Genomic DNA, 23,048 nt, shown 5'->3' with positions numbered 1-23,048 from the left:
TTCTACCCCCAAGCTGAACAATTAATAAAAATCGCCACCGGACAATTTACATTGACACCCCCTTTTACTTGAGTAAGTTTTTTTTTAAACGTTTACTCAAGTATAACAATTAGGTACTTTTCCACAACAATGCATATATATATATATATATATATAAGATGTATTATGTGAATATATTTTTACCTTCATAATTCGTTTACACCATTTACAGGGCGGTACTCTTATTTTGAAGGATTACTAAAAACACGTGACAGGAAGTGATTCACTAATATTGCTTGATTCACAGGTGAAGCAACCCAGTCCAGAGAATTGAACGAGTCAGCTCCAAAGCCAGGAGTTTAAGCTTTTTTGAGTGTGAGGGGGGGGGGAACCAGCTGTAGCAGACATGTAGTTAGTGGATGACAACCGCTCTGTGTTTGAATCAATCATAAGTACTTTTCTCCTTACTCGAGTGTATTTTATCCAGTAAATTGACGTAAGAGGACGGATTGGCTCGCGTTCTGTCATTGTGTATAGCTCGTGTGCTATGATTAGCTGCTGACAATGATCTGAAGCCTGCTGTGCAAGTGCGTTGGTGAGCTAGCTGAAGACGCGGCCCTAACCATTACGTTACTTAGTTATCTTTATCCTAGTGTCTGTGTTAGTCGACCACCTCGGCCTTGCCTTGGATTGCCATTAGCGGGCTAAACAGAGCGGAAAATCATTTGTCATATGCAGCTAGCCAACTAATTTAGCTCTTTATCCATGGAGTACAGAGGGGTTTCTCTTTACAGTTTGGACCTACGATTGATGACGTGCCTTTGATTCTACTGTAACCACGAGAGTTGTAATAAGAGCATCAAATGCAAAAGTCTTGAAAGGTAAATAACTACAATTGAATGCCTACTTAGAAAATCATGAAACAACCGACCCGATTATGATCGCTATTCAGGCCTGGCTGTCAAACTCATTTATGTTTTGATAAGGTTGGTTAGCCAGCCATTTTTTGCTGTTAACTATGATTCCTTGTGATCCATATCCAGCTAATATTGTCTTGTACTGATTTTATTGAAATAGCTAAACATGTTAATTGTTTGCTAGTAGTATTATGGTCATTTTGTTAGGGGCTGGCGGCAGATAGTACAGGCTCTGTGACTTCTATACTGAGTAACTAGCCAAGTTAATGTCCCAGATATGGGCTACCAACCCTCCTTGTCCGATGATAGTTTGCTTGTCAAGTTTCCGATGTGCTCTCATTTGACACTTTTTAGCTAGTTCTTTTAGATTGTAATAATAATTGAAGTCATTGGTTTGAAATCTGAAGTTCAGTCATAGTTAAATCACTAGGCTAGTACAGTATCTAACGTTATACATGTGAGATGTCACAAAAACTTTTCTTCTCCACCCTCTTCCTAGCAAACCTCCATTATGGATTTCAGCAAATCTTTGACCTTGTGGATTGTATGCTTATGCCTCCTGAGTGAAAGTTGGACGGTCCAAGCCAGCTCAGACCACCATCATATTGATAATGGTGTGTCAGGTATGTAAATATAATTGAGAAATGTCCAAACATTATGACACGCCTGCAAGTACAATACACAAAATGATCAAAATTGGTCACTTGTCAACTTTTGTTGCATTATCAGTGCACTAGAATCTCCTGTACCAGTTTTGTATTAAGAAATTGTGCCAGCTCTAAATGCAGCCATGCTGAGAATAGTTAGGGTATGCATTCTCCATTAAGCTCTGTCCTCGGGTGGTCAGGGCACAGTCACGTCAGGGAGTCGTGCATCTTGGTAGTGTTTTTTTTCTTGTCGATTTGACAAGTCAGTCAAAAATGTATTTTACTCATCGTCACTAGTTTTGCCACAGCATTCAATGTAATTCCAAGGTGGAATGTGTGAAACTATTGTCATAAGTTATTTCAACTAAACAAAGTGACACTGAAGATGTTTGGGACTTAGCAAAATGTAAGGAGCATCATATAGGTGTCTAAGCCTCATGTCGGCTACAGTAGTATGCTCCACCTAGCCTATTCATTGTTAGTTTTAGACCAAACCAGTCTCCTCTTCTGTTCCATTTTGGGCGCGTATGTATAATAAAGTCATATCATATTTATACAGCTGTGGGTGAATTGGGTGCCTGCCCATCATTTTATCATCACTGTTTATACAGGGCTCCTATGATTGCACATGAACAGTGTTGATGTTGAACTTGTGGCATTTGTAGTTTATCATGTAGTGCTATGCTTCCTGTCCAAGGAGCCCTTAACTATTGTAGGCCTATTCCTAAAAAATGGAGACATTTAGAAATGTATAACAATAGCTTTGAAGACAACTCTCGGCCATGACTTTTGAAAGTTAGCCTATTCTATACCACTTACAGTAATTGTGCCTCTACTTGAGAGGTCTTTTGATTTGACGTCATGCAATGAGGCCAGACTGTGTAAAGGCTTCAGCTGAATTGGACAGGCCCAGTCATGGAGTGATACATGTTGGCTGTCACAGTCACCCATCTCCAATAAAGATTTTATTTGGGGTAAAACATTGAAGACTGTTGTAGTGGTCTGCTGGACCTGTTGGTGGTGAGACATTCAGTGAACGTTGCCTAGCTACCCACATACATAATGTATAGGCTATTGTCTGTGCTCAGAAACAGTTTAACTAGCTTGTGGCATTTGTGTGATGAAGAGACTCGGGGCCTGGAGAGGGTTGTGTGATGAAGAGACTCGGGGCCTGGAGAGGGTTGACTACTGCCTGCTACAGTAAGCCTGGTTGGGCATCCTCGAGTCAGGACGGAAGCAGTGATTACACCAGTGGAGTGGTGCAGAGGGCAAGTGTGTGTTCAGTCTTCTACAAGTGAATACACAGAGGGTTAGATAACTTAAACCTCTTTGAAAAGGTAGTCTAGTATGTAAATATTTAATATCCATCTTGTTTGCAAACCAAATGAGGAAGAGGGGGTGTGAGAGCTGCAGGTGATAAACGTCATTCGTTTTTCAATATGGCCGTGTTTGCTGAAGAAGTACTGGGTTGCACTTCTGGAATGTAGACACTCTGGTATTTTCAAATGCACAAAAAACAACAGCCCAAAAAGTTACTTTTTAACCAGCACCACCACACCCTTGGGTTTTAGACTTAAACTTGTATCTAATAGGCTAGCTGTGTTCAGCATACTGACTTACGTGGGTTGATTTGGACCCCCCAGCAAGATTTATGCTGTTAGATTGTTGAATTAAAGAACAGGTTGACCTGAAAAGGCTTTGTTATTTGGTAATCTGGAGCCATATTAGCCAGGAGGCTTTCATTTAGAGCTGCATTGTTATTGTCTAAGTAGTAGGCCTATTAGCTTCGGTTACTCTGTTTGCTAAAGGCTGTACGCGAGCACAAGATTGCTCAGATAGGATACTCATTGCACCTGAAATGGGGACCGATAGGGGTGTGACTTTAGTCAAGCTGCCACTATAGATGTTTGAGATTCGGTGCCTTCCATTGCAGTTGTAGAGCCTAGTTATGGCAGAGGAAATACTGTTTTTGATCAGAAATGCTCCACCCCACTTTCTGCTGCAGTGCAGTGGCACATTTTTGTGCCATATGCTGCTGCCTGTATGTGTTGAAGAGAAGGCTTTACAGCCAAAGAATGTTAACATGTCTTAACAAGCAGCTATGGACAACCTGACAGAACATCAGTTGATGGATTAGCAGCTTGTTGTAGCCTACTTACACTTTTTGATTAATTTCTTTATTTTCTTGTTGGAGTTCCCAGTAGAGTGGGAGGGTGTGTAACTAAGTTGGCCGTACCCTCCTGCACATAAAGGCTTCTTGAAGTTAGGAACAGTTTTACTCCAAAATTGAGCATTTATTTGAAAAATAGATTGTTGTATACATCTATGGTTAACATCAGGATTTGAGCTAAAACAAGGATGAAAAGGTAAGAGCATAACATGTTCTCTATTCTTGCTTTCAACTACTCTCACTGCCTCTCAGAACCACATATACCTGTATTCAATCAACTTAAATGGGTGGGAGTGGCTACAATTATCTTATTCGCCAATCCTGACTCAACACATTTCTCACATATAATTACACACAACTGTAGCAGAATATACGTTTGACTGGTAGGATATGAAAAATGACTGCAAAACTGGGCGCTTTAACAAATAAACATGAACAGTCTCACACACACACACAATGGGGAATGTATGAGTCTTTAGGTGAGGATGTGCCATCATCCTCACAGGGTGTCAGCTGTGGTGCTTGTTGATATGCCTGGGTATTATAGAATTGATTCCACAATGGCCACCTGTCATAGCCTCTGGCTGGCTTGCTCTAGATCTTGACCGGTCGGGGTATAGTGACTTTTGTGGATCCAAACAAGTTTAACAGTTGACCACTTTTCTGTAGTTGCCTACAGCTAGGCTGCTTGATAGAGTGCAATTCCACAGCTTCACTTTTCTGGCTTTGTTGCCATTTTCTGTTCAGCCCTTGCTGCCTTAATTAAGTCTTTGTCATAAATAAATCTGCAGCAGTATTCCATGCCAGAGAAGCGCCTGGCTGCCTTGTCCTGTGCTGTGCTATGCTATGCTGACTCATGCCTGTAAGTTGCACTCTGCATGGGCCAATCGGGGTAGGTCTTGCCTAATGCCTAGTATTGTAATACTACGAGTTGCCTTGTGCAGCAAATGGGAGAGCAAGCTGGAAATAAACACACACATGCACTCTTGTGTGCTTCCTCATGATAGATTGCACCACACAGGAATAAACCTAATATCACGTTTCTTAGTGTGAGAACTGAAGACATTGTACTAATCTAGGCCATGCCCTATTTCATTTCTGTTTTGGGCTGATTTCTGGGCAGGATAACCCACAGTCATACAAGCAGGAATATTTAGCAGACTCTTTGTTTTGGGCTGATTTCTGGGCAGGATAACCCACAGTCATACAAGCAGGAATATTTTGCAGACTCTTAGCTTTGCTCTATCTGGTAAGCTTTTTCCCATTTAGGGACTATGCTATGAATTCTTTCAGCCATTTTGCATGCTTTTTAAAAATTATTTTTTTACCCTGCTGTTTCATCATGTAGACTACATTGCAAAGAGATAGAAGGTACATTCTTTTGACCTGAGATTGTGAACTTGAAACTTAGAACATTGACGCTTTCTGAAATGACACTTGGCTACACTGAAAATCTCTGTGGCTTAGAGGCAGCCTTGGTCATGCTCCTGCACACAGCCCAGAATGTCTGCAGACAGCAGCTCAGGCCAAACAAGGCTTTCCTGTGACTTGAAGCAAGGCCTTATCTGTGATCTGCTGAGGGTTTTTAATCCCCCAGGAGAGGGGGGAAGACTGCAGGCCAGGCAGGCTTAGATGCAACACAACAATTTCAGAACCATAACGACACCCAGAGATACTCCCAGCATGTAACACGATTTTATACAACTTTCAAACGACTAAGTTGTTTTTGGTGACAGGGTTTACGTGTTATGCTCTACAAGTTTTCCACTAGAAAGAGTAGAACCAGCTCAAATAACACTGTTATTTGTCTATTAGATGTTCAATGTTTCTTTTGAAAAATCATTTAAAAAAGGAATAGGCCTTGTCTCACCATATTAAAACCAGAGTTCAGTTCATGTAACAGGGTTGACCTTTAATGAGGGACGGACTTAATCACTATTCACATGACAAAGTTATTTCTGAAGATTATTATTTATCAAAGCAAGAACATAGCTTGGGCTTTACAATGAGGGTTAAAACTTGAAGATATGTTGGGGTTAAGTGCGTAAAAATCTTCCTCGTAGTCGGGAAAACATGACGAGGGACATTTTTTACACTTTCACAAGTCATGTATAGAATCACATTTTTATAGAATTTTTCCATGTGCTCTATATTAAAGGACACTTAATTTAATAGGCCTACTAGTAGGCTAGGGAAAGGAAAATGACGTCAGCCTAGTAATGAATCATGATTTGTATGTTTTGCCCTCATAGTTCCCCCTGGTCATTGACTTCCCTCACTAGAACTCTACTTCCCTACACACGTGTTGCACTGGGATTGATGACATATCAACACCCTTGTCACATTGAGTGTAGGCAACACTCAGGTTACACTGTTGAAAAGAAAGCAAACTCCTACCCTCACCACCATTCTCCAATGTAACCATACAGCTGGACACAGCCTGGTTATAAATAACCTCTTGCTAGGTTTAGTTAACGCTCAGCTAAATTTAGCATCCCTATGGTTTTCTGCTGTGAGCAGCAAAGCTCCCAGGTTACTATGGGTATTTGAACAAATGGCTTGGGATGGTTTCAAGGTGGACAGAGTTTTGGCTGTTGGCCTACCCATAAGCTGCGGTGTGTTACAGGTCGATAGCCACTAGTCCTACTGTATGATGTAGGGTTGGGCTCTATCCAGATGTTCATATCTTAAAACCGTTCCTGTACCATACCGGGGAAACGGTATTACCGACAGTACACATGTGGCACTGCTTATTTCCCCCCCAAAAGAACTATGTATTTTTGTTTTGACACACAAAACTAATTTAGGCAGCAGGGATCTTGATCCGGGAGGGTTGATTGTCTCTGCTGTAACCAAGAAGCTTGATGTGGATGCTAGGGCTTAGCTAGCAAGTTAGCAAACCAAATGCATAGCTGGAGCCCTGAGTTGGAGATTATTTATTTGGTACATCTTGGATAGTTAACTTGCAGTTATAAGCAGTGGCGTAGCTTTAGGGCACCCCAAACTGTCATACCATCGGTCTCTCAAAATACCCTGTTATACGGTTTACCGCCCTAGCCTAGTATGATGGAGAAAATATCAGGTGTTGTTGGGAGCCCTGTACAACTGCTATCACTTCAAACTTCAGTACGAGCTCTGACTCAGGTTGAATTTGTCTTTTCTCCCTCAGAACTCTGTCGCATCGACGAGCCTCGGTGCCACGATGAGAATACCATCCTCAGTTTCGAGGCGATCCGCAGTATCCACAAGCAGATGGATGATGATGCTAATGGCAATGTGGACGTGTCAGAGACGGATGGGGTGAGTAATACTACCAGGTTCCCTACTCAATGTGTTGTCAGACTGACTGGGTGAGTAATACTACCAGGTTCCCTACTCAATGTGTTGTCAGACTGATGGGGTGAGTAATACTACCAGGTTCCCTACTCAATGTGTTGTCAGACTGATGGGGTGAGTAATACTACCAGGTTCCCTACTCAATGTGACGTGTCAGACTGACTGGGTGAGTAATACTACCAGGTTCCCTACTCAATGTGATGTCAGACTGACTGGGTGAGTAATACTACCAGGTTCCCTACTCAATGTGTTGTCAGACTGATGGGGTGAGTAATACTACCAGGTTCCCTACTCAATGTGTTGTCAGACTGACGGGGTGAGTAATACTACCAGGTTCCCTACTCAATGTGTTGTCAGACTGACTGGGTGAGTAATACTACCAGGTTCCCTACTCAATGTGTTGTCAGACTGACTGGGTGAGTAATACTACCAGGTTCCCTACTCAATGTGTTGTCAGACTGACTGGGTGAGTAATACTACCAGGTTCCCTACTCAATGTGTTGTCAGACTGACTGGGTGAGTAATACTACCAGGTTCCCTACTCAATGTGTTGTCAGACTGACGGGGTGAGTAATACTACCAGGTTCCCTACTCAATGTGTTGTCAGACTGACTGGGTGAGTAATACTACCAGGTTCCCTACTCAATGTGTTGTCAGACTGACTGGGTGAGTAATACTACCAGGTTCCCTACTCAATGTGACGTGTCAGACTGACTGGGTGAGTAATACTACCAGGTTCCCTACTCAATGGGTTGTCAGACTGACGGGGTGAGTAATACTACCAGGTTCCCTACTCAATGTGTTGTCAGACTGACTGGGTGAGTAATACTACCAGGTTCCCTACTCAATGTGTTGTCAGACTGATGGGGTGAGTAATACTACCAGGTTCCCTACTCAATGTGTTGTCAGACTGACGGGGTGAGTAATACTACCAGGTTCCCTACTCAATGTGTTGTCAGACTGACGGGGTGAGTAATACTACCAGGTTCCCTACTCAATGTGTTGTCAGACTGACGGGGTGAGTAATACTACCAGGTTCCCTACTCAATGTGACGTGTCAGACTGACTGGGTGAGTAATACTACCAGGTTCCCTACTCAATGTGTTGTCAGACTGACGGGGTGAGTAATACTACCAGGTTCCCTACTCAATGTGTTGTCAGACTGACTGGGTGAGTAATACTACCAGGTTCCCTACTCAATGTGTTGTCAGACTGACTGGGTGAGTAATACTACCAGGTTCCCTACTCAATGTGTTGTCAGACTGACTGGGTGAGTAATACTACCAGGTTCCCTACTCAATGTGTTGTCAGACTGATGGGGTGAGTAATACTACCAGGTTCCCTACTCAATGTGTTGTCAGACTGACTGGGTGAGTAATACTACCAGGTTCCCTACTCAATGTGTTGTCAGACTGACTGGGTGAGTAATACTACCAGGTTCCCTACTCAATGTGTTGTCAGACTGACTGGGTGAGTAATACTACCAGGTTCCCTACTCAATGTGTTGTCAGACTGACTGGGTGAGTAATACTACCAGGTTCCCTACTCAATGTGTTGTCAGACTGACTGGGTGAGTAATACTACCAGGTTCCCTACTCAATGTGATGTCAGACTGACTGGGTGAGTAATACTACCAGGTTCCCTACTCAATGTGTTGTCAGACTGACGGGGTGAGTAATACTACCAGGTTCCCTACTCAATGTGTTGTCAGACTGACTGGGTGAGTAATACTACCAGGTTCCCTACTCAATGTGTTGTCAGACTGACTGGGTGAGTAATACTACCAGGTTCCCTACTCAATGTGTTGTCAGACTGACTGGGTGAGTAATACTACCAGGTTCCCTACTCAATGTGTTGTCAGACTGACTGGGTGAGTAATACTACCAGGTTCCCTACTCAATGTGTTGTCAGACTGACTGGGTGAGTAATACTACCAGGTTCCCTACTCAATGTGTTGTCAGACTGACGGGGTGAGTAATACTACCAGGTTCCCTACTCAATGTGTTGTCAGACTGATGGGGTGAGTAATACTACCAGGTTCCCTACTCAATGTGTTGTCAGACTGACGGGGTGAGTAATACTACCAGGTTCCCTACTCAATGTGTTGTCAGACTGACTGGGTGAGTAATACTACCAGGTTCCCTACTCAATGTGTTGTCAGACTGACTGGGTGAGTAATACTACCAGGTTCCCTACTCAATGTGTTGTCAGACTGACGGGGTGAGTAATACTACCAGGTTCCCTACTCAATGTGACGTGTCAGACTGACTGGGTGAGTAATACTACCAGGTTCCCTACTCAATGGGTTGTCAGACTGACGGGGTGAGTAACTCTAATCCCCTGTCATCCACCAGCAGGGACTCCTTCCCAAGATGGGCAGAGATAATGAGATTAGTTCATGGCTGCCTGGTAATGGCCTTTATTTTGCTATTGAAGTAAGTGGTGGATTTGTGCTTTTCCTGGCCAGGCATTGGGCGGTCTAAGGCACTGCATCTCAGTGCTAGAGGCGTCACTACAGACACCCTGGTTCGAATCCAGGCTGTGTCACAACCGTCCGTGATTGGGAGTCCCGTAGGGTGGCGCACAATAGGCCCAGCGCTGTCCAGGTTTGGCCGGTGTAGGCCGTCATTGTAAATAAAAATATGTTCTTAACTGACTTGCCTAGTTAAATAAAGGTTGAACAAGAAAACATTGAAAGAAATGTCTGCAGTCAGAGGTCAGGGCTGCTAAAATGACTCCCATGTGGCCTGCCCTCCTCTACCGTCCCCGTAGCAGGCTTCTCTTCCACTGTAACCAGTAGTAGGGCAGGCTTGGAGAGGAGAGGCCTGTACGGCAGCCGGAGGTCTCTTCTTCTGCAGGGGCTGAGCAGTTTTAGAGAAGGAGACACTGGCTCTGGTTGATGATCCCTGAAGCAGCCAGTCTGTGAATTAAGCACATATTTCTGGTACCAGTCCTGGCTCAGAGCCAACACTGAGGAAGGCTGAACAAAACATGTGGAGCGTTCGGACCAAAGCAGCTCTGATGCCTGGGCACTTCTTAAAGAAATAATAGGTTTTTATGATCATGTTTTGGAATTTTATTCGGATCTCTAACTGTTGCGAAAGCAGCAGCTGCTCTTCCTGGGGTCCACACAAAACATGAAACATGACATAATACAGAACATTACTAGACAAGATCAGCTCAAGGACAGAATTACATTTAAAACAAACTAAAATAATTGTAACATCATGACACAACTTAACATGTTGAACACACCATACTAGGATTTTTAAAACATTAGCTATTTGGCTACATTGTCAAAGAAACGGTATGATAACAGCATGGGGGCTGGCTAGAGATGGATGAAACATAATGTCAGTTAAGCCCTGTCGCTGCACTGCTATGCTGTTGCTCAAGAGAACCGGAGACACTCAGTGTGTCTGGCATTACTTACAGTAGGCTCATTAGATTGGAATATTGGTCGAGTGTTTAGAGTAGAAAGAGGAACACCTGATTTCCTGTTTTGTATTCCTCAGCAATGGAGTTATAGGTTTGTACTTTACATCACAGGTTTTCAGGCAAGTAAAGCGTCAGTGGAAAATGACACATGTGCATGCTCAAACCAAAAGATCTTTTTTGACATTCACCTATTAAGACAATGTCTCGATCTTAATTGACATTCAGTCATAAAAGGCCATGTGTTTTCTAGCCCCTTCTCAGTGTGAGTAAAGCATGGGGTTCCTGGCTGTTCCACACAGCCTCCTCTACTGCTTGTCATGAACACTGTGATAATGTTACAAGGCCGGATGCACACTGCAGGCAAAGGGATGCACAAGGCTTGCTTCTCTGTTGGTTATTCTCTGAGCAAGCTAACACTTTGCAGTCTCCAAAGTCTACCTCAGCCTGGATGAAACTGTTTGATTCTTCTGCTCTGACATCATCCTATAAGTGACAGGCCACATAATCCTTCTGGCTGATTTGATTGACACCTCTCTTCCCTTCTCTCCCCCCCATGTGACCTCGGTGACCTCCAGTTCCTAAGGGAGGACCTGAACTACCACGATCCCAAAGCCAAGCACAACAGTTTCCACGGAGACGACCAGTTCATCAGTGTGGAAGACCTGTGGAATACTTGGAAGGGTTCTGAAGGTGCTGGAACTAACACCGCAGTGTTGCTACAGCCCCCCACTCTGTCTCTGCTCTTTTCAGGCTAGCAGCACAAACAACCCTCCCCTCCAGGCACGCTGCCCCACTCAGTGCATCCGTTTGCATATAAGAGAGTCTCAGACGATGAATCTCATTCGGTACACTGTGTTCTCTTCTCAGAGCTCTGCCGGTTCAGCCCACCTTGTTTGATGTCTCACTGCTGACTGACACCGTGTTAGCTAGACTCCCTGTGCTTTGTCTGTTTTAGCGTACTGCATTGTATTTACGTTTTTATCTTCAGTAATTAGATTGAATGCTTGATGTTTTGTGTGGTGACTGTAGGTAAGGGAGAGTTCTTGCTGCCCAACCAACCCAGCTACAGCAGTCAAACTTATTAGCTGGTATGTCAGCCTTGTCAAGTAAAGTGCAGACCACTTAGCAGCTCAAGCATCCTGGCAGAGGGTGATCAGTGGCCCTGTCATCATAACATATACACACACAGATAGCAACCATCCACACTGACGTACCACCTACGCCTCCTTGTCCTGCTGGCAGTACTCTGTCACGTTTATTATATACTGTTCATGGCTTTTCACATCTACCTCTCCTCTTTTCTCTTCTCTTTGTCCCTCACCTCCTTCCTCCCGCTCTCTTCATCTCCTCTCTCATTCAACCTTTCCCTCTTTCCCCTGTTTCTCCAAATCTCTTTCAACCACCCAACCCCCTTTCTGGTTGTGTCTCAGTCTCACTGCATTGCAGCTTCCTGTCAGGGGGCTCAGAGTGGAGGTTGGGAGCCAGGAAACTGTCTTTGCTCAGGCCAGCAGCATGCAGCAACACATTAACCCACCCAGCTAGCTAGCAAGGCAGCAGCACATTAACCCAGCTAGCTAGCTAGGCAGCAGCACATTAACCCACCCAGCTAGCAAAGCAGCAGCACATTAACCCACCCAGCTAGTTTGGCAGCAGCACATTAACCCACCCAGCTAGTTAGGCAGCAGCACATTAACCCACCCAGCTAGCTAGGCAGCAGCACATTAACCCACCCAGCTAGCTAGGCAGCAGCACATTAACCCACCCAACTAGCAAAGCAGCAGCACATTAACCCAGCTAGCTAGGTAGGCAGCAGCACATTAACCCAGCCAGCTAGCTAGGCAGCAGCACATTAACCCACCCAACTAGCAAAGCAGCAGCACATTAACCCAGCTAGCTAGGTAGGCAGCAGCACATTAACCCACCCAGCTAGCTAGGCAGCAGCACATTAACCCACCCAGCTAGCAAGGCAGCAGCACATTAACCCACCCAGCTAGCAAGGCAGCAGCACATTAACCCACCCAGCTAGCTAGGCAGCAACACATTAACGCACCCAGCTAGCTAGGCAGCAGCACATTAACCCAGCCAGCTAGCTAGCTAGGCAGCAGCACATTAACCCAGCCAGCTAGCTAGCTAGGCAGCAACACATTAACCCAGCCAGCTAGCTAGCTAGGCAGCAACACATTAACCCACCCAAATAGCTAGGCAGCAGCACATTAACCCACCCAGCTAGCTAGGCAGCAGCACATTAACCCACCCAGCTAGCTAGGCAGCAGCACATTAACCCACCCAGCTAGCTAGGCAGCAGCACATTAACCCAGCCAGCTAGCTAGCTAGGCAGCAGCACATTAACCCAGCCAGCTAGCTAGCTAGGCAGCAGCACATTAACCCACCCTGCTAGCTAGCTAGGCAGCGGCATGTTAACCCAGCCGGCTAGGTAGCAGCACATTAATCCAGCTAACTGGCTAGGCAGCAGCACATTAACCCACAAAGCCAGCTAGGCGGCAGCACATTAACCCACCCACACAGCTAGCTAGGCAGGAGCACATTAACCCACCCTAGCTAGCTAGGCAGGAGCACATTAACCCACCCTAGCTAGCTAGGCAGGAGCACATTAACCCACCCTAGCTAGCTAGCTAGGCAGCAGCACATAAACTTACCCACCCAGCAAGCTAGGCAGCAGCACATTAACTAACTCACCCACCCAGCAAGCTAGGCAGCAGCACATTAACTCACCCACCCAGCCAGCTAGGCAGCAGCACATTAACCCAGCCAGCTAGGCAGCAGCACATTAACCCACCCAGCCGGCTAGGTAGCAGCACATTAACCCACCCAGCCGGCTAGGCAGCAGCACATTAACCCACCCAGCCGGCTAGGCAGCAGCACATTAACCCACCCAGCCGGCTAGGCAGCAGCACATTAACCCATGTTAACCCAGCCGGCTAGGTAGCAGCACATTAATCCAGCTAGCTGGCTAGGCAGCAGCACATTAACCCACAAAGCCAGCTAGGCGGCAGCACATTAACCCACCCACACAGCTAGCTAGGCAGGAGCACATTAACCCACCCTAGCTAGCTAGGCAGGAGCACATTAACCCACCCTAGCTAGCTAGCTAGGCAGCAGCACATAAACTCACCCACCCAGCAAGCTAGGCAGCAGCACATTAACTAACTCACCCACCCAGCAAGCTAGGCAGCAGCACATTAACTCACCCACCCAGCCAGCTAGGCAGCAGCACATTAACCCAGCCAGCTAGGCAGCAGCACATTAACCCACCCAGCCGCTAGGTAGCAGCACATTAACCCACCCAGCCGGCTAGGCAGCAGCACATTAACCCACCCAGCCGGCTAGGCAGCAGCACATTAACCCACCCAGCCGGCTAGGCAGCAGCACATTAACCCACCCAGCCGGCTAGGCAGCAGCACATTAACCCACCCAGCCGGCTAGGCAGCAGCACATTAACCCACCCACACAGCTAGCTAGGCAGGAGCACATTATCCCACCCTAGCTAGCTAGGCAGGAGCACATTAACCCACCCTAGCTAGCTAGGCAGCAGCACATTAACTCACCCACCCAGCAAGCTAGGCAGCAGCACATTAACTCACCCAGCCGGCTAGGCAGCAGCACATTAACCCACCCAGCCGGCTAGACTGCAGCACATTAACCCACCCAGCCGACTAGGCAGCCTGTGCCCACACCACACTGCTGCTGACTTCCTGCCAGTCCTGTTTCCCTTACCCTGTCTTTTATTGAGAGATGGCTAACGTGTGTAGCTACATTTAACAGCGTGTTATGATAGAGGATCCCTCTAAAGGATTTTGGATACACTCGTCTCACGGCGACACTTAAGATATAAAGCAGAATCACAGATGTTCTCTGTGTGTGGGTCGGCGTTGGCTCAAAGTTGGCGTACAACCAGTGATGGAGATTACTAAGGCTCATCTGAAACGGTCAGAGAGAGAGAGAGGTAATATCATGTTTGTGTATTGCAGTGTGCAACTGGACAGTGGACGATGTGGAGAATTGGCTCATCTACGTGGAGCTGCCGCAGTATGTGGACGCCTTCCGCAAGATGCACTTCAACGGCACTGTCATGCCCAGGTAAATTAACTCAGCTTCCTTCATACTAACCCTCCTATTCTCGCTCTCTTCCTCAATGTTCCTGTGACTGCACTGGAAAATCTCAATCTGTCTGTGTGTTCCCTCAGGCTGGCTGTGAAGAACGCCACTCTGACAGTGTCCATTCTGAAGATGCTGGATCGAAGCCATGTTCAGAAGCTGCAGCTCAAGGCCTTGGACACTGTGCTGTTCGGAGCCCCACTCAGTAAGTGGATTATTATGTTTTACAATTACATGACCTATTAGTATTAGTTTATCTTTCACCCAGACCGATAAAGGAGAATTTCTGTTGCATTCTGATGCGACTGTTTGTGAATGTAATTATAAGAGGAAGAACAGTGTCTGCTCTGTTTGTCTCTCCAATGGGAGACAGTTGGTTAAAAAACCACAACTCCAAACTGTGTTCATTAGTCTCAAGCAGCAGCTTGGCAGTGCTGGAAAATACTAGTTCTTATCAAGTTTCTAGTTTTAATGTCACATGCACCACAAATACAGTGAATGCCTTTCTTGCAAGCTCTAAACCCAACAATGCGGTAATCAATAACAATGTAATACTCAAAATAACAAGGTAGAACAAAAAAACACAAGAAAAAAATTAAAAAGCTTGTCCCACTATAGTTTAGCAGTAATCGTCTAGGACTACCTGCAGGCAGCCTTGTTGCTGCAGCACAGAATACAGTGAATCAGTATGACCCATTTCAATTCTGCTACAATGTCCTTTGATAAGTAACAAACTGAGTATCACCGGGGTTACTGTAAGGCCAGAAACTACCAAGCTTTCCCGTAAAGGAAGTGAAGCCCTCTTTAGGAAGGCTATAATTTGTGGTGCTCTGTGTGCCATACCAAAAGCCAGCCTGTTCCAGCCTCAGCAGAGAGAGAGCAGTACTATTAAAGAGGAGGTGAGTTGATGCTCAGGCTGAGCTACTCTGTATTCTAGGCACACCTCTCTGGCGCACTGAGACAAACACACCACACCTCTAGGGCCCTATATAATCACACCTCTCTGGCACACTGTAAGACAATAAGTCTATGCTAGGTAAAGCTCCGCCTTATCTCAGTTCACTGGTCACGATAACAACACCCACCCGTAGCACACGTTCCAGCAGGTATATCTCACTGATCATCCCCAAAGCCAACACCTCATTTGGCCACCTTTCATTCCAGTTCTCTGCTGCCAGTGACTGGAACGAATTGCAAAAATCGCTGAAGTTGGAGACTTTTATTTCCCTCACCAACTTTTAACATCAGCTACCTGAGCTGCTAACCGATCGCTGTACATAGTCCATCTGTAAATTGCCCACCCAATCTACCTACCTCATCCCCATTTAGTTTTTATTTTATTTACTTTTCTGCTCTTTTGCACACCAGTATTTCTACTTGCACATCATCATATGCTCATTTATCACTCCAGTGTTAATCTGCTAAATTGTAATTATTCGCTCCTATGGCCTATTTATTGCTTACCTCCTCATGCCTTTTGCACACACTGTATATAGACTTTCTTTTTTTCTACTGTGTCATTGACTTGTTTATTGTGTTATTGGCTTGTTTATTGTTTACTCCATGTGTAACTCTGTGTTGTTGTCTGTGTCACACTGCTTTGCTTTATCTTGGCCAGGTCACAGTTGTAAATGAGAATTTGTTCTCAACTAGCCTACCTGGTTAAATAAAGGTGAAATAAAATAAATAAACACTGAGACAAACACACCAAAACTCTGTCAAATCTGTGTTGAGGATGGAATCATGGAATACAGAGATTAAAATGGAATTCAACAATTTATTAAATGTGCTGAACGTAGTAGGAAATCAACTAATTGTATTGAACTTATTAGAAAATTCCTACATTTTCCCAAGTTACTCATCAGATATTATCAAAATGAATCAGTGATTTGTATTTTCCTGCAACGTTTTGAAATGGCACCGGTATGCCCGTCTGTCCGTGCCGTGCGTGTGTATCTCTACACTGTGTAGGCGTTAGCGATGATGCTAATGATAACCTTCTAGTAGAGATGGAAAGGCTTTCCCAGAATCCTTCTCAATTAAATGTTAACCTCAAAGTAGCCAATGCCTACCTGGCAGAATGATAACATGATTATTTTCATCAATCCAGTGGCCATTTTGTTTTGCAAATTCTGCAATCACATGAGCGCTATAGGAACATGGCTAACCAAACAACGGTCTCTTGCTGGTGCACACTTGCGTTAACAAGGTGCATGTCCCAACCTGGCACTGTCCTACCAGTTATGGATTTAAAGGACCCAACCTGGCATTAAGTCCTGCCAATTATGGAGTTAAAGGACCTGATAGGAAACAGAACATGTCAGTTGTATTTATGTGGAGCATCATCAGTCATTCCCACAGCAACCCTGGGCCTGGTTAAACAGGAAGAACATAGGACTAGGTTCCTGACAGCTGTCTCACAGTTACATATTTCAGCCTGTTGCAGCATGAATCTTTAGTACCCAGGGGCTCCTGCTGTGTCAGTGGTTGGTCATGTAGCTACACCTGTTTTCCCCCATTGTTTTCCTACTGTAAATGTATGGCATTCTGTTGGTCATACCCTGTCAGTGGGTCTGGGGCTTGAAAGAAACTGCTGATGTAGTCACCATCAGACAAGGGTTCCTGGGAACTAGGGAGGGAGAACCTGATGGCTCACATTCTGGGGCTGCACCACAGACAGATTGTGTACAGTGTGGTGGTGGCTCTATAAAATCTTGTAATATTCAAATTTCGTTTGTGGTTTTCACTCTCAAAATCACACTTTTCTAAATAGAACATCAAATTGTGTTCTTTGTGTTCTTCAATCAAAATCAAATGTATTTTTATATAGCCCTTCGTACATCAGCTGATATTCTCAAAGTGCTGTACAGAAACCCAGCCTAAAACCCCAAACAGCAAGCAAAACATGTGAAAGAAGCACGGTGGCTAGGAAAAACTCCCTAGGAAAAACTCCCTAGAAAGGCCAAAAACCTAGGAAGAAACCTAGAGAGGAACCAGGCTATGAGGGGTGGCCAGTCCTCTTCTGGCTGTGCAGGGTGGATATTATAACAGAACATGGTCAAAATGTTAAAATGTTAAAATGTTCATAAATGACCAGCATGGTCAAATAATAATAATCATAGTAGTTGTCGAGGGTGCAACAAGCACGTCCGGTGAACAGGTCAGGGTTCCATAGCCGCAGGCAGAACAGTTGAAACTGGAGCAGCAGCACGGCCAGGTGGACTGGGGACAGCAAGGAGTCATCATACCAGGTAGTCCTGAGGCATGGTCCTAGGGCTCAGGTCCTCCGAGAGAAAGACAGAAAGAGAGAAAGAGAGAATTAGAGAGAGCATATTTAAATAGACACCGGATAAGACAAGAGAAATACTCCAGATGTAACAGACTGACCCTAGCCCCCCGACACATAAACTACTGCAGCATAAATACTGGAGGCTGAGACAGGAGGGATCAGAAGACACTGTGGCCCCATCCGATGATACCCCCGGACAGGGCCAAACAGGCAGGATATAACCCCACCCACTTTGTCAAAGCACAGCCCCCACACCACTAGAGGGATGTCTCCAACCACCAACTTACCGTCCTAAGACAAGGCCGAGTATAGCCCACAACGATCTCCGCCATGGCACAACCCAAGGGGGGGGGGCGCCAACCCAGACAGGAAGACCACGTCAGTGACTCAACCCACTCAAGTGACGCACCCCTCCCATGGACGGCATGGAAGAACACCAGTAGGCCAGTGACTCAGCCCCTGTAAAAGGGTTAGAGGCAGAGAATCCCAGTGGAAAGAGAGGAACCGGCAAGGCAGAGACAGCAAGGGCGGTTCGTTGCTCCAGCCTTTCCGTTCACCTTCACACTCCTGGGCCAGACTATACTTAATCATAGGACCTACTGAAGAGAGAAGTCTTCAGTAAAGACTTAAAGGTTGAGACCGAGTCTGCGTCTCTCACATTGGTAGGCAGACCATTCCATAAAAATGGAGCTCTATAGGAGAAAGCCCTACCTCCAGCCGTTTGCTTAGAAATTCTAGGGACAATTAGGAGGCCTGCGTCTTGTGACCGTAGCGTACGTGTAGGTATGTACGGCAGGACCAAATCGGAAAGATAGGTAGGAGCAAGCCCATGTAATGCTTTGTAGGTTAGCAGTAAAACCTTGAAATCAGCCCTTGCCTTAACAGGAAGCCAGTGTAGGGAGGCTAGCACTGGAGTAATATGATCACATTTTTTGGTTCTAGTCAGGATTCTAGCAGCCGTATTTAGCACTAACTGAAGTTTATTTAGTGCTTTATCCGGGTAGCCGGAAAGTAGAGCATTGCAGTAGTCCAGCCTAGAAGTAACAAAAGCATGGATTAATTTTTCTGCGTCATTTTTGGACAAATTTCTGATTTTTGCAATGTTACGTAGATGGAAAAAAGCTGTCCTTGAAACAGTCTTGATATGTTCTTCAAAAGAGAGATCAGGGTCCAGAGTAACGCCGAGGTCCTTCACAGTTTTATTTGAGACGACTGTACAACCATCCAGATTAATTGTCAGATTCAACAGAAGATCTCTTTGTTTCTTGGGACCTAGAACAAGCATCTCTGTTTTGTCCGAGTTTAAAAGTAGAAAGTTTGCAGCCATCCACTTCTTTATGTCTGAAACACAGGCTTCTAGCGAGGGCAATTTTGGGGCTTCACCATGTTTCATTGAAATGTACAGCTGTGTGTCGTCCGCATAGCAGTGAAATTTAACATTATGTTTTCGAATGACATCCCCAAGAGGTAAAATATATAGTGAAAACAATAGTGGTCCTAAAACGGAACCTTGAGGAACACCGAAATTTACAATTGATTTGTCAGAGGACAAACCATTCACAGAGACAAACTGATATCTTTCCGACAGATAAGATCTAAACCAGGCCAGAACTTGTCCATGTAGACCAATTTGGGTTTCCAATCTCTCCAAAAGAATGTGGTGATCGATGGTATCAAAAGCGGCACTAAGATCTAGGAGCACGAGGACAGATGCAGAGCCTCGGTCTGACGTCATTAAAAGGTCATTTACCACCTTCACAAGTGCAGTCTCAGTGCTATGATGGGGTCTAAAACCAGACTGAAGCGTTTCGTATACATTGTTTGTCTTCAGGAAGGCAGTGAGTTGCTGTGCAACAGCTTTTTAAATTTTTTTTGAGAGGAATGGAAGATTCGATATAGGCCGATAGTTTTTTATAATTTCTGGATCAAGATTCGGCTTTTTCAAGAGAGGCTTTATTACTGCCACTTTTAGTGAGCTTGGTACACATCCGGTGGATAGAGAGCCGTTTATTATGTTCAACATAGGAGGGCCAAGCACAGGAAGCAGCTCTTTCAGTAGTTTAGTTGGAATAGGGTCCAGTATGCAGCTTGAGGGTTTGGAGGCCATGATTATTTTCATCATTGCGTCAAGAGATATAGTACTAAAACACTTTAGTATCTCCCTTGATCCTAGGTCCTGGCAGAGTTGTGCAGACTCAGGACAATGGAGCTTTGGAGGAATACCCAGATTTAAAGAGGAGTCTGTAATTTGCTTTCTAATGATCATGATCTTTTCCTCAAAGAAGTTCATAAATTTATTACTGCTGAAGTGAAAGCCATCCTCCATTTGCGAAGGCTGCTTTTTAGTTAGCTTTGCGACAGTATCAAAAAGAAATTTCGGATTGTTCTTATTTTCCTCAATTAAGTTGGAAAAATAGGATGATCGAGCAGCAGTAAGGGCTCTTCGATACTGCACGGTACTGTCTTTCCAAGCTAGTCGGAAGACTTCCAGTTTGGTGTGGCGCCATTTCCGTTCCAATTTTCTGGAAGCTTGCTTCAGAGCTCGTGTATTTTCTGTATACCAGGGAGCTAGTTTCTTATGACAGATGTTTTTAGTTTTTAGGGGTGCAACTGCATCTAGGGTATTGCGCAAGGTTAAATTGAGTTCCTCGGTTAGGTGGTTAACTGATTTTTGTCCTCTGACGTCCTTGGGTAGGCAGAGGCAGTCTGGAAGGGCATCAAGGAACCTTTGGGTTGTCTGAGAATTTATAGCACGACTTTTAATGCTCCTTGGTTGGGGTCTGAGCAGATTATTTGTTGCAATTGCAAACGTAATAAAATGGTGGTCCGATAGTCCAGGATTATGAGGAAAAACATTAAGATCCACAACATTTATTCCATGGGACAAAACTAGGTCCAGAGTATGACTGTGGCAGTGAGTAGGTCCAGAGACATGTTGGACAAAACCCACTGAGTCGATGATGGCTCCGAAAGCCTTTTGGAGTGGGTCTGTGGACTTTTCCATGTGAATGTTAAAGTCACCAAAAATTAGAATATTATCTGCTATGACTACAAGATCCGATAGGAATTCAGGGAACTCAGTGAGGAACACTGCATATGGCCCAGGAGGCCTATAAACAGTAGCTATAAAAAGTGAGTGAGTAGGCTGCATAGATTTCATGACTAGAAGCTCAAAAGACGAAAACGTCATTGTTGTTTTTTTTTTTGTAAATTGAAATTTGCTATCGTAAATGTTAGCAACACCTCCGCCTTTGCCGGATGCACGGGGGGTATGGTCACTAATGTAACCAGGGGGTGAGGCCTCATTTAACACAGTAAATTCATCAGGCTTAAGCCATGTTTCAGTCAGGCCAATCACATCAAGATTATTATCAGTGATTAGTTCATTGACTATAACTGCCTTGGAAGTGAGGGATCTAATATTAAGTAACCCAATTTTGAGATGTGAGGTATCACAATCTCTTTCAATAATGGCAGGAATGGAGGAGGTCTTTATACTAGTGAGATTGCTAAAGCGAACACCGCCATTTTTAATTTTGCCCAACCTAGATCGAGGCACAGACACGGTCTCAATGGGGAAAGCTGAGCTGACTACGCTGACTGTGCTAGTGGCAGACTCCACTAAGCTGGCAGGCTGGCTAACAGCCTGCTGCCTGGCCTGCACCCTATTTCATTGTGGAGCTAGAGGAGTTGGAGCCCTGTCTATGTTCGTAGATAAGATGAGAGCACCCCTCCAGCTAGGATGGAGTCCGTCACTCCTCAACAGGCCAGGCTTGGTCCTGTTTGTGGGTGAGTCCCAGAAAGAGGGCCAATTATCTACAAATTCTATCTTTTGGGAGGGGCAGAAAACAGTTTTCAACCAGCGATTGAGTTGTGAGACTCTGCTGTAGAGCTCATCACTCCCCCTAACTGGGAGGGGGCCAGAGACAATTAATCGATGCCGACACATCTTTCTAGCTGATTTACACGCTGAAGCTATGTTTGCGCTTGGTGACCTCTGACTGTTTCATCCTAACATCGTTGGTGCCGACGTGGATAACAATATCTCTATACTCTCTACACTCGCCAGTTTTAGCTTTAGCCAGCACCGTCTTTAGATTAGCCTTAACGTCGGTAGCCCTGCCCCCTGGTAAACAGTGTATGTGCACAACAATGTTTAAACCACATCAGGAGACCACTTTTCTGGTATGTGAAAAATCTAAGACATTTTAATTTTTGGCCGTAGAACAAGAATCTGTGATCAGGTTATGTAAGGAAACCAGAATATTAATGTCGCCTTGGGCTTCCTCTGGCCTTGAAGTTCTGTCTGCTCTGCTCTCCATACTAGAGAACGGGGGGGGGAAATAAAGGAGAATTTGGGTTGTTTTATAAGAAGGTTGCAGCAGCATCAGGATAAGGGAGAGTTAGGGGTCTGTGTCTGGAATGTGTCATTGTGTTTGTTTAGGGAAGAGTCTCAGCTGGAGGAAGAGAGGGGGCCGTCTGGACATGACAGCCCCGGGCAGAAAGCCACAGGTCCTGCCGATAGTGGCACAGACTGTCTGTGCACAGCAGCAGCATTTTAAGACACCTTTCACAATGGGCCCCGTCAGAAATGGACACTACTCCTTGTCTTGTCTTAATGGCTGACACATTTACCAAAGGGGACCCATTCCCCAGCCCTGTTTACGACTTATTACATGCAACTGGAGTGTTCAACTGAAGAATAAAAGAAAAAGACAGGTTGGAGCCAAGTCATTCCCAGTCTAATGGTCAGTTAAACATGTCACTTTGGACTTTCTAGGCAACATTCCTGCTAATCAGCGACGTGTTTTCAGAGAAAGGAAAAGCTAATGGAATGTGTTAGAGGAAAGTACCTACATGTACAGTGTCTTCAGAAAGTATTCAGTCCCCTTGACTTTTTCCACATATTGTTACAGTACAGCCTTATTCTAAAATGTATTAAATAAATACAATCCTCAGCAATCTACATACAATACCCTATAATGACAAAGTTAAAACAGGTTTTTATACATTTTATGTTATCACTCTGCACGTCAGAGCAAAAACCAAGCCATGAGGTTGAAGGAATTGTCCGTAGAGCTCCGAGACAGGATTGTGTTGAAGCACAAATCTGGGGAAGGGTACCAAAACATTTCTGCAGCATTGAAGGTCCCTAA

General features: G+C 44.9%; 1 protein-coding gene across 3 annotated transcripts in view; it reads left to right on the top strand.

Moving 5' to 3' along the window:
• The first annotated feature begins 271 nt into the window (after window positions 1–271).
• Window positions 272–23,048, top strand: part of stim1a (stromal interaction molecule 1a) — a 46,593-nt gene continuing 23,816 nt past the window's right edge. For all 3 annotated transcript variants that reach the window (XM_014163419.3, XM_014163418.3, XM_014163417.3), the window contains exons 1-6: window positions 272–860; window positions 1,396–1,519; window positions 6,883–7,013; window positions 11,063–11,177; window positions 14,477–14,585; window positions 14,693–14,808. In XM_014163419.3, the coding sequence (XP_014018894.1) occupies window positions 1,408–1,519; window positions 6,883–7,013; window positions 11,063–11,177; window positions 14,477–14,585; window positions 14,693–14,808 (583 nt within the window). In that variant the 5' untranslated portion in view covers window positions 272–860; window positions 1,396–1,407. The remainder of the gene's footprint in view (window positions 861–1,395; window positions 1,520–6,882; window positions 7,014–11,062; window positions 11,178–14,476; window positions 14,586–14,692; window positions 14,809–23,048) is intronic.

The sequence above is a fragment of the Salmo salar genome, chromosome 20 (assembly GCF_965601325.2).
Source record: "Salmo salar chromosome 20, fSalSal1, whole genome shotgun sequence".
Lineage (NCBI taxonomy): Eukaryota > Metazoa > Chordata > Actinopteri > Salmoniformes > Salmonidae > Salmo > Salmo salar.
This window is presented reverse-complemented; position numbering and strand designations above follow the sequence as displayed.